Raw genomic sequence first — 19,471 nt, forward strand, 5'->3', positions numbered from 1 at the left:
TTTCCGGTCGGCGGACTGGTATCGAAAATAGGAATCGAAATTTAAGCTTTTGAACGATTACGGGAGAATCGGAAAGTTAGTCCCGGTTCCAATCGATACTCGATACTCGATACCCAACCCTAAACACAGTCCATTTCCAGGGTCCCACTTTTTTGTAACTGTTTTGAAAACAAATGATAAATGTATGAATGATCCTGTTATATCTCACGTTATATATTGTGTTTTGGAAAAAGGTTGTCATAAATGTTACTTAATTCATTAAACAAAATAATACAAAAGAAAACACATTTTTATGCATATGTAAATGTTTTCAGTTATAAACATTCATTCACTTTCTTCTTTCCTTAATGGATCTAAACTTTACCGCTGCCGGTATTTTTTTCTATATTTTTATTGTAATATTTTCAGAATGTGTTCGTTCTAATTTTGGCCAAAGTAAGATAAAGAAAACAGTTTGAAGTTGTCTTTATTTTTTAGTTTAATGCCATGATTTTAAAAGTGTGCACAGATTTTCCTCCATGCGGCCCCTGAGCTACAATGAGTTTGACAGCCCTGCTCTAGAACTACAACTGGTTCGGAACTAACAGTGTTGGGATGGTAATCGTCCAAATATGATGAGCTGCAAAGTATAACGCCTTCAGCGTAGTGGCTTGGAGAGCGAACGCAGGCGACAACAAATAAGATAGCTGGATGATACTAACTATGCTAACTAGCAAGATTGTTTCGACACCCTTGATCACCTCCCTGTCCTTCAACTCATTTTACTTGAATCCTATTTTTTTTCTATATTGTGGTGGCTGTGCATAAATCACCCATGGAACTTTTATTGTTAAGAGTTCCGGTCGGATGGGTTTTCCCGGGACACATTTCCAGTGTTGAATGTTGCACGAAGAAGCCACGGCTGTATAGATACTGATCGATTGCGGATAAGAAAAAAAAGGTAGCTCCATCTATTGATACTCCTCCTACCACTCCCATCCTTGCACGCTACAATATCTTTTTTTAAAAAAACAGAATTTATCATTTGACGCGGAAAGTAGTGTTTTTTTTGTTTTTGTTTTATTAAATCAACATAGGAAAAACACACAATACACTTTCAACTAGTGCATCAACCCCCCCCAAAAAAACCCTCCCTCCCCCATTCACACTCATACACACCCACTCACACAAAAAGGGGTTGTTTCTTTCTTCTACCAATATTTCTGGTTCCCACAACATGGACAACACTTCTGCAAGGGACACAGTCCCTGAAGCACACTTGATTGTATGTGCTGCTGGTCCACTAACATTTTCATTTAATTACTATTTTTTTTTATGTAATTATTTTTATATTGTTTTACTTTCTTTTTTATCCAAAAAAATATTTATTTATCTTATCTAAAAAAAAAAAAGGACCTTATCTTCACTAGACCAGGTTGTAAATGAAATTAGATTTGTTTAAAGGGTTTTTAAAACCAGGTCCAGTCCAGATAATGTCCAAGTCGGGTTCAGCAACACACACCTTCATTCATGTACACTGAAAAAAAATTAAAAAATGTAAAAGTAGTGTTTAAAAACGCGGATTTCCGCGGACATTTCACCCGCCTGGATAATGCACCATCACGGAACATTGTGGAAGCGCTGTATGAACCTAGGCATGACGCCCTACCACCAAATATAAAACACACACACCCACACCCACACAAACAAACCCCACACTGTGATTGGTTGGAACTTGGCAGCGCACACTCCACTAGCGCCATGACAACACTGCAGTGCCAGCGTGTGACCGGCATTTTAAGCAACCAATCAATGAAGCAATTGATGAATGCATCCATCCATCAATGTAACAAGCAGCCAACCATTCATCTTCACAGCGACCGACCAATCAGCTAATGAAGCAAACAACCACCTTTGATCCGTGCATCATCCATAAATGGAACATTCAACTCTCCAGCAAGCGGCCAGTCAACAACAAACCGACCGATCGTGGACCTTACCGGGATAGAAGTCTTTGGATTTGGACAGCTTGATGGTGGCTCCCGTCTCTTTCTGCAGTTGGACGATGGTCTGTCCTCCCTTGCCGATGATGGAGCCGGCCGCATAGCTGGGAATCAGAACCTTGAGAAAGTACTCGCCTTCCTCTGCAGCGGGGAACAGGAAACAGGAAGTTAGCGATGGAGTTCTGCTTTGAACTTTCCCGACAAGCAAAGCTGAAAGCTAATACATAGGATGTTGGTACCTTTGTCCTCGTGCACGCCATTTTTGTTTTTGACTAATGGAAACCTAAAGACAAGACCAGTGTCAAAGGTGACGACTGATCAAATGATCCGCAACGAGTCATTATTCCCAAAACTGCGAGGATTCCCTGCCGTCGTTGTTGCTCGCTTTCTAGCGCATTAGCATGAAGGCCTTTGAAGGCGGCGGCTTCCACACTGGTCTGATCTAATTTCGGCGTCGGGCCCGAGGAATCTGGTCCTCGTCAGCGCGTTGGCACGGCGACAAGGAGAAGGCTGCTCGCTGGTGAGCTAATGGGATCCAACCCCCGCCGGTAGACGCATAGCTTCACAGGAGCGCTAGCGTGGGCGTGTTGCTCCCACCAAATGACAAAAGCAAAGATGGATCGGTCTTGATTGCGCCTGCAGCGCACAAGGAAATTATGTTTGGACCTTTGTTCCGCACCTTCATCTTATTAGCTTAACCAGATTTGAACGTGAGATGGAGATGCTCTAAAAATGTTTCTGAGATGAACTTGGAACCAAATAGAATGAATAGGACATCTGTCAGAAAGTGTGAAAGAAGCAACTAGTGTGGGCTGCATTGTAACAGCCAAATCAAAAGAAAGAAAATATAAATAAAAAACAAATGTACAAATAAGCCTGGGCCAGTAACACATTTTGATTGATGATATATCCATCCATCCATTTTCTACCGCTTGTCCCTTTTTTGGGGTCGCGGGGGGTGCTGGAGCCTATCTCAGCTGCATTCGGGCGGAAGGCGGGGTACACCCTGGACAAGTCGCCACCTCATCACAGGGCCGATGCTATATTGATGATATATTGACCTACAAATTATTGCCGACAAACAATATTATTGTCGACATTATTTTGATACAAAATTAATCACTGATGTCATGATAATACAAAATATTACTGCAAGTAGGGCTGGGCGATATGGCCTTTTATTAATATCTCGATATTTTTAGGCCGTGTCGCGATACACGATATGTATCTCCATATTTTGCCTTCGCCTTGAATGAACACTTGATGCATATAATCACAGCAGTATGATGATGGGTCAAATGCAGAGGACAAATTTCACCACATCTAGTGTGTGTGTGTGACAATCATTGGTACTTTAATCTCTTTAATCTCTTCTATGTGTCTACATTAATACATTCTTCTTCATACTGCATTAATATATGCTAATTTTAAACTTTCATGCAGAGAGGGAAATCACAACTAAGTCAATTTACCAAAAGTGTATTTATTAAACAGTTATTAAGCAGCGGCACAAACATTCATGTCATTTCCAAAACAGAAATTGCAAAATTGTCAGAGACATTTTAAAACCAGCTATGAGTGCACTTTTGTGCATGATGTCACTAAGATGACATATCAAAAAAACACTAAATTAAAGTGCACTTTTTGTACAGAACGCAACTACAATAGTTTAAAACAAATAAAGTGCACTTTTGTGCATTATTTCACACAAGATATTTCAATAACTGTCAAATAAAATGAGCTGCATAATAGGAAATCAAATAGTGTATGTCCTTCGCTATGTGGTAGGTTCCTGCGGGCGTTATCTCCTGTTGTTGACTATTTCTTTCATACGGCGTTGATGTGGAAATGGTTGCTTGGGCATTTTGTTGGTGTGGCACCGAACGGAGATGTTGACATGCGGAGTTTCAAGCACTCTTCATTCTCTAGCGGGTGACTTTTTAAATGATGCTACATGAGCAGTGGTGCTACTTTTTGTAGCAACGCTTTTGCCGCATACTTGTTCAACATCTTCCCGCTTGAAGCCAAACCACCGCCAGACGATGGACTCCCTGCTGTTTCTTGGGAATTAATTCTTCCTCCATTTGTTACCAGATTTGCACCTTCTTTCTCTCGTATTACCACTCGCACCGCACCGCTAGCATCACAGCTAACGTTACCGTGCCGCTACCTCTCTGCTCCGCGAGGGCGTATGACGTTGCACGCGCGACAGTATGTGACGTATGTAAGAAGGTGCGCTTGTTTTATGTCTCTGTGAGAAGGAGAGACAAGAAAGAGTGGGAAGAGCCTGTAGTGTAATGCCCGCAGGTAAAAGCAACTGCGTGAGAACGTATACTCGAATATCACGATATAGTCATTTTCTATATCGCACAGAGACAAACCCGCGATATATCGAGTATATTCGATATATCGCCCCGCCCTAACTGCAAGTATACCCTTTCAAATGCAATACACTTTTATTTTTTCTTATATTTGATCATTTTAATGGAAATGTAAACGTTAAAAAAACAAAACTATAAAATAAAAATACACTCTGTCAGCAAAATGTTGCACTTGAATAAAAATCACAACTGAAAGCAATAACATCGGTTTTGTCTCTGTTAAAGAACCACTTGAGAACTTTCAGTTTTGGTTGATTTTGGCGGCACCAGTGGGCCAAAGCGGTAGTGTTTTGCCAGGAGAATAACACATTTAATGTAAGAAATACGATTAAATGTAAGAACACATTTCCCGTGATGACTAGCGCATATAGCGTCAAACTGACATGATGTAATATAGGCACAAATATTAGGTCTCTAATGGCTATGCTGATGTTAAATAGCAGACACTATCAATAAATTATTTTGGATTGCGCTACAAACATGACGCTACTACCAAGAATGTATCGGGGCGGATGCAAGTCAGAAGCAAAGAAAGACCGGTGGGAGAATTTTTTCAGAGGAAATAGTAGTGAAACTATCAGGCTGGTGGCTATTTATTGCTACCACGCAAATTTCAGATAGCGAACATTAGCATTAGCATTTTGATTTGAGCATCGAAGGCCACTTACTAGTTTAGCAGGAACAAGTCTAAGGCAACACCACCACGCGAGCGAGTGAAAGCTGGGGCAATGTTTTTTATTTTTGTCTCCTCAGACAAAACTTTTTGTTACTTTGGTTGTTTTGCAGCTTTGGCCATGATATCAGTAATTGCATGCAGGCATTCTTCTACTTCTTTTAGTTTTGTTTGCATCGACTTCCGTCTTTTTAACGAATGTGAAAGGGGGAGTGACGTACGCTGTAAAGCAAGTCAGCACATTTGTAGTTTTTTGTGTGGCAGGGTTCCTGCCACCCTCCTCAAAGTCACTAAGTGCCAGTGAGATACAACCCCCCTCATGCCATGACAGAAGTGTCATTCAACTAGTTGTAAGTCTCAGCCCAAAAGTTATGAAAACATTTCATGAAGGTTGAAAAGATACTTAGTGCTGCTTTAAGAAGGCGGTGGGGGTACCCTCAATTATACACAAACAAACCAATAAACAACTAAATAAAGTTATTGTGACAAGAGTGATCGCAGTTACCATTATTATTGCGGTATTGTTGAATGTGCTCAAACAGTACACACACTAAATATTTCTAAGCAAGTTGTATTTTCTTTTTTAATAACTAAAATAAATAGTGAAACTTTCCTGGCAGAGAAAACATCAAATATTGTTCCGGCTACATGAGAGCCATATTAATTGTATTTGTGTGTTTAAATGTGTTACCTTATTTTTAAACATTTTAGGATGTTTTTTTTTAACAAACGCAGATCGGCTGATCAGTTGTTTCACTTCCGGTTAAAGTGACGTCACGGGAGTTCACTTCCTGTTTAACGGACGTCCGTCTGTTTCGACGCCACACTGTAGAGTTTATATCAATAACTTTGTGTAAAGACAGCACAGCCTTTATGTTCAATGTGAATACAGTATCTTAGTTGTTCAGGGCAGTAATGTATTTGTACAAGTTTAGATTTGTATGACCTTTCTTATTGAGGAAAGACGTTAATGTGGCTTGTTTTTAGGTTAGCATTTAAGATAGTCCTAAGATAATCAATTCATCAAAGTGTGGGTGTCAACCACGGTTTTTCTATCATTTTAATTCAATAATCGTCAGGAGTTTTACAGCGGTTATCATTATTACCATTTATGTGCATATACTGTAGTACTGAAACCGATTCAAAAGAGTGACTCCTCTTGTAACCGTAACAACTAGGGGTGTAACGGTACGTGTATTTGTATTGAACCGTTTCGGTTCGGGGGTTCCGGTTCGGTTCGGAGGTGTACCGAACGAGTTTCCACACGGACATATAAAGTAGCGTAATGCACGTTGTGTAAACAATGTGCATTGTTTACTCAAAATGTCGGACATTTGAGGCATTTAAGAAACCCGTTAGCGGCTCCGCATGCCGCTAACGGGCTACGATAGACTGACCATACGTCCTTTTTTCACCGGACATGTCCTGTCCTCTTTTGCGGAGCTGTCAGGGCGGCGTTTCTTAAATGCCTCAAATGTCCGGCATTTTGAGTTAGGGTTGCGTGTATTTTCAATGTACGTTCAGGGTTAAGAAGGGGTTAAAAACAAAACAAATTGTGCGCGCAGCAGCATTGGTGAGGGAGGGGCAGAGACAGAGAGAGCGAGAGAGTTATGATAAACGCGCATGCGTCGCCAGGCTCTGCTTTTTATCCATAGATTTATCAGATTTAATTTTTTATTATCTATAGCAGGGGTGTCAAAAGTGTGCCCCGGAGGCCATTTGCGGCCCACAGCTAATGTTTTAAAGGCCCACGGCACATTCTAAAAATACTATTAAAATAAACAAAAACATAACAAAAGTCAAATAAAAAAGCTTAACGGTTAAATGTAATTTAGAAAAAGTTGCAATGTTGACTAATAAAACTAAGCTTTTTTTTTCTTTCAAACTGTCATTGCTCAAAACATAACATTGAATCAAAATCAATGTTATTATGAATTATTGACCTATCCAAGGTTCCGATTACTTCACATCAAATATTCCACTAAGAAAAATATTTTTGGTGGAAGATTTTGTAAATTTGGTAAATAAATAACCCAAAAATGTATATTTTGTTGTTTTCTTACTGTACCGAAAATTAACCGAACCGTGACCTCTAAACCGAGGTACGTACCGAACCCAAATTTTTGTGTACCGTTACACCCCTAGTAACAACGCATGCACATTGCGATTTAATCGACGCTGGAAAAGTACAGACTTCATTTTTATTTATTGTTAAGTTAATTGAGTCATGGAATATCTACGCAGGCCTGTGTGCAAAGTGAGGAAGAGATCACGTGCGTCTTCCTGCTGCAGTCCATGTGTCAGTGTGGCCTTCCTCATGTTTGATAATCCAGGACACGTAACCTCAAGGGGGGTGGGGGGGATTAAAATAGGATTATTATTACAGGGCCACACTCTCGCACAAAGGCGGGGCGGCTGATCTCGCGGCGTGATCAACTCGAGCGTAAAAATACACCAAAATATTGAGATCCTACTGAGACCGTTCGACTCGCAGCCAGATGGACGCTTCGTCATTCTCGCCATCAGCACGACTTCCTGAAGCTCGGAAATAAACACACCTCCGCTAAAGCACGTTCTGGTACGATGAAGATTTTCGATCACACACACATTTTAATGTCCGCACATTTTTAATAGAATCATTCCTGTCCACATACAGACACGTTAGGAGGAGGCAAAGCGCAGTCCAAAGCAAGAACTGCAGAGGCCCAAACAGACCTACACCAAGGCCGTAGAGTTCCAAACATGTCTGACGTGTCTCTGCAGTCAATGCGTGCACAGAAAGTGTCCAGATGCAACTTTTTCCACATACGGATCAAACATGGGGAATGTTAGAAAAGGTTTCATCAAGTGAAAGTAGTCAAACAGAGAACAATGGTAGGTACACTGAAAAAAGTCAGTGTTCAAAAACAAAACAAAAAAAATACAAAAATTAGAGGTATTTTACTTGAACTAAGCAAAATTATCTGCCAATAGAACAAGAAAATTTAGCTTGTCAAGACTTTCCAAAACAAGTCAAATTAGCTAACATCAATAAACCCCAAAATACCTTAAAATAAGTATATTCTCACTAATAACAAGTGCACTTTTCTTGATAGAAAAAACAAATATGAGACCTTTTTTCTCAATATGTTGAAACATTTTCTTAAATTGAGTAAATGCTAGTGGCATTATCTTGACATACTGATATGCGCTCGGTATTACATTTCTTGAAACCAGCAAACTTATACTAAAAACTAGTTTATTTTTTTTAATGGAAAGGCAACAAGGCAACTGCTTGTTACTCTCGGGGTCTCCTAGCCGCTCAGGCAAATCATATGGTCTAAAAATGCATTTTCCCATCCATAAAGTGCGTGCTCTTTCAGTGTGCAAGGAATGTGTATATATATATATATATATATATATATATATATATATATATATATATATATATATATATATATATATATATATATATATATATATATATATATATATATCAAAATGGTTTGAAATGTCACATGTTAAATGTTTAAAAATTAACTGTCAGTTTGCTGTACTGTGCCAACTGTACTACTATATGAGTACGTATTTTCTATTGTTTCATTGAAAATAAAACAGCAAAGTCCATTTGGCTGTCATCTGTTTTAATTATGAGACACAATTGTGACAAAGTCATGATTTTTTATTTCATGCTTGAAATAAGAAATTATTACTTTGAAAAAGCAGTTTTATACGTGTGAGTGTTGATGACACAGCTTTGCAACAGTTGATATTCTAGTTTCAAGCATGTTTTTCTCAATATACACTACCGTTCAAAAGTTTGGGGTCACATTGAAATGTCCTTATTTTTGAAGGAAAAGCACTGTACTTTTCAATGAAAATAACTTTAAACTAGTCTTAACTTTAAAGAAATACACTCTATACATTGCTAATGTGGTAAATGACTATTCTAGCTGCAAATGTCTGGTTTTTGGTTCAATATCTACATAGGTGTATAGAGGCCCATTTCCAGCAACTATCACTCCAGTGTTCTAATGGTACAATGTGTTTGCTCATTGGCTCAGAAGGCTAATTGATGGTTAGAAAACCCTTGTGCAATCATGTTCACACATCTGAAAACAGTTTAGCTCGTTACAGAAGCTACAAAACTGACCTTCCTTTGAGCAGATTGAGTTTCTGGAGCATCACATTTGTGGGGTCAATTAAACGCTCAAAATGGCCAGAAAAAGAGAACTTTCATCTGAAACTCGACAGTCTATTCTTGTTCTTAGAAATGAAGGCTATTCCACAAAATTGTTTGGGTGACCCCAAACTTTTGAACCGTAGTGTAGGTCATAAAATCTCAGCAACAAGCTGTAATATCTTACTGAGATCATTTAGGACCAAAACACTTAAAACAAGTAAAACACTAACATAAAATCTGCTTAGTGAGAAGAATGATCTTATGAGACAGAAAATAAGCAAATATCACCCTTATTTGCGATATTTAATCTTACTTAGATTTCAGTTTTTGCAGTCTAGATGGGGGGGAGACATAATCGATGCGTCACAATTCGGACATGGGCAATTGTAAAATGGATGAGTAAACGTCCGTAATCGATTATTTATTTATTAAAATTAAGTAATGCAGACAATTCTAACATTCGGCTGACCGCAGCGAGCCGCCACACCAAAAGATCCGACCCGTTTCTTTATTTTAGGGCACTCCAGTTTTGCACACATTTCCATGAATTCAACAACTTTGACGGGAACTAATTAAACTGTTTCTTTTCATAAATGCACTGTTTTTAAATGTTGCAAGTGATTTGGTGGTGGAATAATAGGTCTCAAATATTTGCGTTAATTGAGATTTATTAATATTTAGCGCCTATTTATATCACGTTAATCCATTTTTTTCATCTCTTACATTACTGTTTCTGCACGCCAGCTGCCTCGTCATCCTCTTGTGTATTTACTTGTGTAGTTTATGATTATTGATTAGATCAAATCTGATCCAGGATCATTTTGTTTTGAGTCCGTCCTCCTCACACACCTTGTGCGTGTTGAAAGTAAACGGTACATTATTGGTCCAAGACCAGAGTTAACATTTTGTTGTCAACAAATTTTAAGTTAATTAATGCATTTTTGGGTGGCAGTGGTTAGCGCTGGTGAAAAGACTTCGATTTGTGTGGAGTTTGTATACCGTATTTTTCAGACTATAAGTCGCAGTTTTTTTCATAGTTTGGCCGGGGGTGCGACTTATACTCAGGAGCGAATTATGTGTGAAATTATTAACACATTACCGTAAAATATCAAATAATATTATTTAGCTCATTCACGTAAGAGACTAGACGTATAAGATTTCATGGGATTTAGCGATTAGGAGTGACAGATTGTTTGGTAAACGTATAGCATGTTCTATATGTTATAGTTATTTGAATGACTCTTACCATAATATGTTACGTTAACATACCAGGCACGTTCTCAGTTGGTTATTTATGCCTCATATAACGCACACTTATTCAGCCTGTTGTTCACTATTCTTTATTTATTTTAAATTGCCTTTCAGATGTCTATTCTTGGTGTTGGGTTTTATCAAATACATTTCCCCAAAAAATGCGACTTATATATGTTTTTTTCCTTCTTTATTATGCATTTTCAGCCGGTGCGACCTATACTCCAGAGTGACTTATAGTCCGAAAAATACGGTAATGCTTATTTAGTGAAACGAAAAGAAATGTAAAACTGCATCAATAATTGAATCGTAGCTCCTGAACCGTAATGGAATCATGAGGTGCCCAAAGAGTCCCACCTCTAATGGCAGGTATGAAAAACACTAACCTATTTATAATTTAACCCAGGGACGGCGTGGCGAAGTTGGTAGAGTGGCTGTGCCAGCAATCGGAGTGTTGCTGGTTACTGGGGTTCAATTCCCACCTTCTACCTTCCTAGTCACGTCCGTTGTGTCTTTGGGCAAGACACTTCACCCTTTGCCTCTGATGGCTGCTGGTTAGCGCCTTGCATGGCAGCTCCCACCATCAGTGTGTGAATGTGTGTGTGAATGGGTAAATGTGGAAATACTGTCAAAGCGCTTTGAGTACCTTGAAGGTAGAAAAGCGCTATACAAGTATAACCCATTTATCATTTATTCGAAAAGATTTACGCGGTCTTTAAATTGAAGTGGAGTGAAAATAGTTTTGGGCGACACCTCGCATCAACATAACGCAGTAAGTTAAATGATGCGGACACGTTTGTTACTGGATACTTTCTGATACGCTGCCTTGGATACATCGTATGTGTAAGTAATATGCAACTATAGTTATTTGAGACTTGCTTATGTTGACAAATGTGCTGTTTCAGACTAATAAAGGCCACCTATTTGCCTAGCTTGTGTGCTATTGTGTGCTTAGCTGTTATGTATCTGCTAGCTCCTAGTAGTGTGGAGCTTTGCCTTTACTTTTTGTAAATGACTTCACTGAAATAAAAGACCAAACGTGTGTGCTGATTAGAAGATGTTAACTTTGAACATGCTGCAGGACCGCTTGTACTTTATTGGCCAGTTTGATGCAAGCTGATGACCAAAATTGACTCCAAACACCCATAATCGAAAGTACATATTCAAAATATATATGCAGGATAAAAAGACAGTAATCAGGTTAAGATCAAGTCTCAGTTCTGACTCATTGCACCCATTTGCGAGTGGAGGGGTGGGGCTTAGGGCCACCAACGTCTATTTCCCGTCCACGTTGGCGCCTCCAGCCTTCGTCCATGTGACCTCCTCTCACACACAAAAACCAAGCGGTGGCCGCAGGACAAAAATAAACAAAGATGGTGGATTTTCGGTGTAAAAAAAGAAAGCGGTGTCATTGTTCCAAACTACATTTCAGCACTGCCCGCTCCTGAGAGCTCCGAACTGGACCGGCTCTGTTCTGGTGTCGCGGGTCACAAGAGGCAGGAAACAAGCTCCGCCCTGTCTTTCCTTACGATGAAAGACAAAGAGCAGGGAGCTCAAATGTGCACGAGGCTCTGCGCACGCGTGTCCAGACTGAATTTTCCTACACTGCAAAAAAGAGCTGTCAAAATATGATTTAAAAAAAGACTAGATTTTAGGAAAACTATAAAGCAATAGCTGAATAGACACATAATTGTACTTGATAAAACATTCTAGATTCACATTTGTGTAGCTAGAAATTAGCAGGACTTTTAAACTAAAAATAGGTATTTTAATAATAATAATAAAAATACATTTAAATTATAAGCGCCTTTTAAAAATCCCAAGGAAACTTTACAATGCACATTTAAAATAACAAATTATTTATTTTATTCTGAAAACAACTTGCCGTTTTTAAATGAAGCATTCTTGGGATGTTGAAAAGCTTTACACAAAATGTTCAATGTGGGGAAAAGAAACAAAATATATTTTGTTATTATTCCTATTTTAAACTTGGACAGAAAAAATACAATTATTCATTAAAATTTGACGACGACGACTCAGGCAGGCAACAGCAAAAAACGCCAAAGAGTTGTTTAAAATGTTTGCTAGTGCACTGCAAACTATTTGAAGATTTAAAATTGTATTTCTAGAAATTTCACTAGTTTTAAGAGCTATTTTCTTGTTTTTAGTCAGTGATTAATCTTGATTTTATCAAACGCTATTTACTTGTTTTTAGTCAGTGATTAATCTTGATTTTATCAAGAGCTATTTACTTGTTTTTAGTCAGTGATTAATCTTGATTTTATCAAGAGCTATTTAATTGTTTTTAGTCAGTGATTAATCTTGATTTTATCAACAGCTATTTAATTGTTTTTAGTCAGTGATTAATCTTGATTTTATCAAGAGCTAATTACTTGTTTTTAGTCAGTGATTAATCTTGATTTTATCAAGAGCTATTTACTTGTTTTTAGTCAGTGATTAATCTTGATTTTATCAAGAGCTATTTACTTGTTTTTAGTCAGTGATTAATCTTGATTTTATCAAGAGCTATTTAATTATTTTTAGTCAGTGATTAATCTTGATTTTATCAAGAGCTAATTACTTGTTTTTAGTCAATGATTAATCTTGATTTTATCAAGAGCTATTTACTTGTTTTTAGTCAGTGATTAATCTTGATTTTATCAAGAGCTATTTACTTGTTTTTAGTCAGTGATTAATCTTGATATTATCAAGATTAATCAAGAGCTATTTACTTGTTTTTAGTCAGTGATTAATCTTGATGATTAATCTTGATATTATCAAGATTAATCACTGACTAAAAACAAGTAAATAGCTCTTGATAAAATCAAGATTAATCACTGACCAAAAACAAGTAAATAGGTCTTGATAAAATCAAGATTAATCACTGACTAAAAACAAGTAAATAGCTCTTGATAAAATCAAGATTAATCACTGACTAAAAACAAGTAAATAGTTCTTGATAAAATCAAGATTAATCTTGAAAAAATCAAGATTAATCTTGATAAAAATCAAGTTAATCACTGACTAAAAACAAGTAAATAGCTCTTGATAAAATCAAGATTAATCATTGACTAAAAACAAGTAATTAGCTCTTGATAAAATCAAGATTAATCACTGACTAAAAACAATTAAATAGCTCTTGATAAAATCAAGATTAATCACTGACTAAAAACAAGTAAATAGCTCTTGATAAAATCAAGATTAATCACTGACTAAAAACAAGTAAATAGCTCTTGATAAAATCAAGATTAATCACTGACTAAAAACAAGTAATTAGCTCTTGATAAAATCAAGATTAATCACTGACTAAAAACAATTAAATAGCTCTTGATAAAATCAAGATTAATCCCTGACTAAAAACAAGTAAATAGCTCTTGATAAAATCAAGATTAATCACTGACTAAAAACAAGTAAATAGCTCTTGATAAAATCAAGATTAATCACTGACTAAAAACAAGTAAATAGCTCTTGATAAAATCAAGAGTAATCACTGACTAAAAACAAGTAAATAGCTCTTGATAAAATCAAGATTAATCACTGACTAAAAACAATTAAATAGCTCTTGATAAAATCAAGATTAATCACTGACTAAAAACAAGTAAATAGCTCTTGATAAAATCAAGATTAATCACTGACTAAAAACAAGTAAATAGCTCTTAAAACTAGTGACATTTCTAGAAATACAATTTTAAATCTTCAAATAGTTTGCAGTGCACTAGCAAACATTTTAAACAACTCTTTGGCGTCTTTTGCTGTTGCCTGCCTGAGTCGTCGTCGTCAAATTGTATTGCTAGTAGTTCAACGAAGCTCAATGTGCGATTATTCCGTTTCATCTTTCCCTCTGGACCCCCTCTGCTCTTCCCATCATGCACTTGTTCTTCCTCTTTTCCACACCCCTCCCATCACGTCGCTGCGGTGACCCACTTGTGCGACGCGCAAAGCCTTCAGACTGCCCTGCTTTCGATGGAGGCTAGCTAATTATAACCAGGCCGCATTAATAAGGCGGGGGAATCGGTAAATAGGAAACACAAAAACACTTCCCCCGCCAGCGGAACGTCGGCGGTGCCTTCCTAGCAACGCGCCGTCCGTTACATCACCACGGCGACCAGGCTGTACAGAGCTGGACTAGACTTTTGATGACATGAGACCCCTTCCTGCCTACTGCCCGCCCATTGCGCTTCATTTAAAACTCCTGTCTTTTACAGCCCTTGGTGGTTTTAGGGGCATTGTGCAAGAACACAGGCAGAACCAATAAAATCTGCTGAGAGCTTTTTATACAAACAAGTCAAAATTAAGTCATCGCTGCAAACATCCCGCTACAAGTAGTCCTGATGGTCTCCAGCAGGCAACATTATCTTCTTTCCAAACAACAAACAAGCCACTTCTACTTTCCCCTTCACTATCAGGAGATGACAATACACCACACACACACGGCATGCACTGCAAAAACTGAAATCTAAGTAAGATTAAATGTCTCAAATAAGGGTGATATTTGCTTATTTTCTGTCTAATAAGATAATTCTTCTCACTAAGCAGATTTTATGTTAGTCTTTTACTTGTTTTAAGGGTTTTGGTCCTAAATGATCTCAGTAAGATATTACAGCTTGTTGCTGAGATTTGATGAGCTATATTGAGTAAAACATGCTTGAAACTAGAATATCCACTGATGCAAAGCTGTGTCATCAACACTCACAAGTATAAAACTACTTTTTTAAAGTAATAATTTCTTATTTCAAGCATGAAAGAGACAATTGTGTCTCATAATTAAAACAGATGACAGCCAAATTGACTTAGCTGTTTTATTTTCAATGAAACAATAGAAAATACGTACTTATATAGTAGTACAGTTGGCACAGTACAGTAAACTGACAGTTAATATTTAAGCATTTAACATTTGACATTTCTAACAATTTTGAACAGAAATAGTTCATGCACAGTCAAAAAAAATCCTCAAAATTACAATTAAAAAATTTTTGGCCGGGGGCCGGGCTGTATATATGCGCACTAATTGACAGAAAGAGCACGCACTTGGCGCAATGATGTCATCTTATCGATGGAAAAATGCATTTTTAGACCATATGATTTGCCTGAGCGGCTAGGAGACCCCGAGAGTAACAAGCGGTTGCCTTGTTGCCTTTCCATTGAGAACAATAAATAAGTTTTTAGTATAAGTTTGCTGGTTTCAAGAAATGTAATGCAGAGCGCATATCAATACGTCAAGATAATGGCACTAGCATTTACTTAATTAAGAATATTTTTCAACATATTGAGCAAAAAGGTCTCTTTTTTTTCTACCAAGAAAAGTGCACTTGTTATTAGTGAGAATATACTTATTTTAAGGTATTTTTGGGTTCATTGAGGTTAGCTAAATCGACTTGTTTTGGAAAGTCTTGACAAGCCACATTTTCTTGTTCTATTGGCAGATAATTTTACTTAGTTCAAATAAAATACCACTCATTTTTGTATTTTTTTTTTCTTGTTTTTGAACACTGACTTTTTGCAGTGTGTGACTGTCCGTTCGTTTAGCACACGGGTAGAGGCGAGAGTTGTGGCAGGGCGCGCCTGGTCAAAAGGCCCCGAGAATCAAACAGTTCTTGGAGAAAACTCCCTACTCATTCGACCTGGCTCAGTTTAATTTTTTTCCGCTTTACAAAGCTCAGTCGCGCGTGGCCTCTATTAGTCAGACCCAATTCGAGGGAACCTCACAGATCTTGTCACTGTTTTGATGCCGTATATTACTATGAACACCAGAGAACACTTGTTTGGATTTAAAATAGCGGTACATCTTTTCTGACACGCCTCATTATATACAGTACATGTCCAACAGAGGTGGCATGGCACTAACCCATTCAGTATTCCCTTCTAGAGATGTCCGATAATGGCTTTTTTGCCGATATCCAATATTCCGATATTGTCCAACTCTTAATTACCGATTCCGATATCAACCGATACCGATATATACAGTCGTGGAATTAACACATTATTATGCCTAATTTTGTTATGATGCCCCGCTGAATGCATTAAACAATGTAACTTTACCATGAATTGATTAACGTGGACCCCGACTTAAACAAGTTGAAAAACTTATTGGGGTGTTACCATTTAGTGGTCAATTGTACGGAATATGTACTGTACTGTGCAATCTACTCATACAAGTTTCAATCAATCAATCAAAAACAAAGTTTTCCAAAATAAGAGAACAACTTCAACTCCAGTTATGGAAAAAAATGCCAACATGGCACTGCCATATTTATTATTGAAGTCACAAAGTGCTTTTTTTTTTAACATGCCTCAAAACAGCAGCTTGGAATTTGGGACATGCTCTCCCTGAGATAATCCTGATACCCACTACAATTATGAGAAATACTATACTTTGACTTTCACAAAGTGCATTATTTTTTTTATTTTTTTTAAACATGCCTCATGTTGGGGGAGGGGGGGGGGTTGAGGTGGTCTGGGTTGGTGGTAGCGGGGGTGTATATTGTAGCGTCCCGGAAGAGTTAGTGCTGCAAGAGGTTCTGGGTATTTGTTCTGTTGTGTTTATGTTGTGTTACGGTGCGGATGTTCTCCCGAAATGTGTTTGTCATTCTTGTGTAGGTTCACAGTGTGGCACATATTTGTAACAATGTTAAAGTTGTTTATACGGCTACCCTCAGTGTGACCTGTATGGCTGTTGACCAAGTATGATTTGCATTCACTTATGTGTGTGTAAAAGCCGCATATATTATGTGACTGGGCCGGCACGCTGTTAGTATGGAGGAAAAGCGGGCGTGACGACAGGTTGTAGAGGACACTAAAGGCAGTGCCTTTAAGGCACGCCCTCAATAATGTTGTCCGGGTGGAACTCGGGAGAATGGTTGTCCCGGGAGATTTTCGGGAGGGGCACAGAAATTCGGGAGTCTCTCGGGAAAATCGGGAGGTTGAAACCGATACTTTGATAATCAGAAGTTGTTTATATTCAGACAAGGCAAGCGCAATAATAGCTTTTGTGTATGTGGCCATCTTGAATTCTGACCTCGTAACTCGGCTCTGTCGTCGTTCCCAGCTCCAATTTCCAACTTTGAAGAAAAGCGTAGATACGGGAATAGGAGATCATTATTGGGCCAGAAAGTAGCTAGCTGCTAACTAACAAACGGACACACAAGCCAACGAAAGGTTCCATGTTTTGTTTGAGCAGTGCTGTGTTGCAAACATTATTTGGCTGGTATGGCTTTAAAGTTAATCCCTATTCAACTCGCGGCTCGGGGGCCAAATCCGACTCGGGCATGACACCATATTGGCCCTGAGTGCAGTTCAAAACTAGTGAGAAACATTTTTTCAGCATTTTCCTAAAAACACTATTGTGCGCCTCTCACATTGACGGATCCTTGCATTGACATTTTAACCTCATTAGTCAACATAGAACTCTGGGGTCCAAACTTGTGATTTACATAACCGAGGCGTTCCTCAAAGAACAGCAGAGCCTTTGACAAAATCAATAGAAAATCAAACTACTGTAGAGGACGGTGGTTTTGTGCGATTAAACAAAATAAGACTAACAGTTAAGTGAGAAGTCCAGTCCCCCAGTCCTTACCATTTAGAAAACCTGGCCCCCAAAACAGTTTAGTTGAATATCCCTGCTATGACACCTTCAGAACCACAGTTTTAAAGCCCTATTTAAGAACTTTCAGTTTTGGTTGATTTTGGCAGCGCCAGTGGACCAAAGCGGTAGTGTTTCGCAAGAAGAAGACCACATTTGCCATTATGACTAGTGCTACTGACATGATGACCGCTGTAATATTGGCACAAATATTAGGTCTCTAATGGCTATGCTGATGTTAAATAGCAGACACTATCAAAAAATTACCTTGGATTGCGCTACAAATATGACGCTACTACCATGCGCATGCAGGTCCGAAACAAAGAAAGACTGGTGGGAGAGTTTTTCGAAGGAAGTAGTACAGAAACTATCACGCTGGTGGCTATTTATTGCTACCACGCAAATTTCCTAACATTAGCATAAGCATTTTGATTTGAGCATTGAAAGTCACTTACTAGTCCAGCAGGAACAAAGCCAAGCCAGCATCGGTCTAAAATTCCTCGTCTTTGAGTTCATGTTGATCCTGACTGTCATTTTATCCGGGTAAGCTCTACTTTCCTTTTTTTGTCTCTTTAGACAAAACTTTTTGTTTCTTTGGTTGTTTTGGAGCTACTGCCATGATAGCAGTAATTTCATGTAGGCGTTCTCATCAACCTCCGTCTATTTCAACAAATGGGAAAGGGGGAATAATGACGTATGCCGTTAAGCGAGTCAGCACATTTGTAGTTTTTTGTGTGGCGAGGTTCCTGCCACCCTCCTCAAAGCCGCTAAGTGCCAGGGAATGACGAATGCCGTAAAGCAGTGGTGTCCAAAGTGCGGCCCGGGGGCCAGTTTCGGCCCGCCGCTTGTTTTCTATTGGCCCTCGGCAGGTCGTAAAAATTGAATGAGTTCATTATTACCGAGACATTATCAGTAATGCTGTCAAATGATACCCTTTTAAAATCAGATTAATCACACTTTTGAAGTCGGATTAATCACAACTATTACTCGCTTGCATGATTTCATTTAACTTCAAATTTAAATTAAATTAAAAAGGCCTCAATATTTGGTCACAAATGTAATTTAATTGTTAGAGTCCGTTTACGGTAAAGGAGCAAAATATGTGTGATTAATCTGCGTATTTACATGATTAATGCAACGTTTTTTGTGATAGATCGCATGAAGTAACTCGTTATTTTTGACAGCCCTCGTTGTTAGATGACACTTATTTTCTTTGTCACCTACAACACAAAGCTAACAGGGATGTTTTGTTCAGCTAGCTTAGCATATATTGACATACACTGGCTGGCTTTTAGCATCTTTAGCGAACAAAATGAGTCAAAAATGGCCCCCGCAGCCTTCCGTTGTACTGAATGCGGCCCTCGTCGGTTAAAGTTTGGACACCCCTGCCGTAAAGCAAGTCAGCACATTTGTAGTTTTTGTGTGTGGCGAGGTTCCTGCCAC

The 19,471-nt window shown here is 38.3% G+C and overlaps 1 protein-coding gene across 1 annotated transcript in view; it reads right to left on the minus strand.

The window, feature by feature from the left end:
• The window catches only part of LOC133659143 (uncharacterized), a 60,547-nt gene that overhangs the window by 24,534 nt on the left and 16,542 nt on the right, over positions 1-19,471 (minus strand). The window contains exon 3 of the mRNA XM_062061878.1: positions 1,964-2,123. Coding sequence (XP_061917862.1) covers positions 1,964-2,123 — 160 coding nt within the window. The remainder of the gene's footprint in view (positions 1-1,963; positions 2,124-19,471) is intronic.

The sequence above is a fragment of the Entelurus aequoreus genome, linkage group LG10, assembly GCF_033978785.1.
Source record: "Entelurus aequoreus isolate RoL-2023_Sb linkage group LG10, RoL_Eaeq_v1.1, whole genome shotgun sequence".
NCBI classification, from domain to species: Eukaryota; Metazoa; Chordata; class Actinopteri; order Syngnathiformes; family Syngnathidae; genus Entelurus; species Entelurus aequoreus.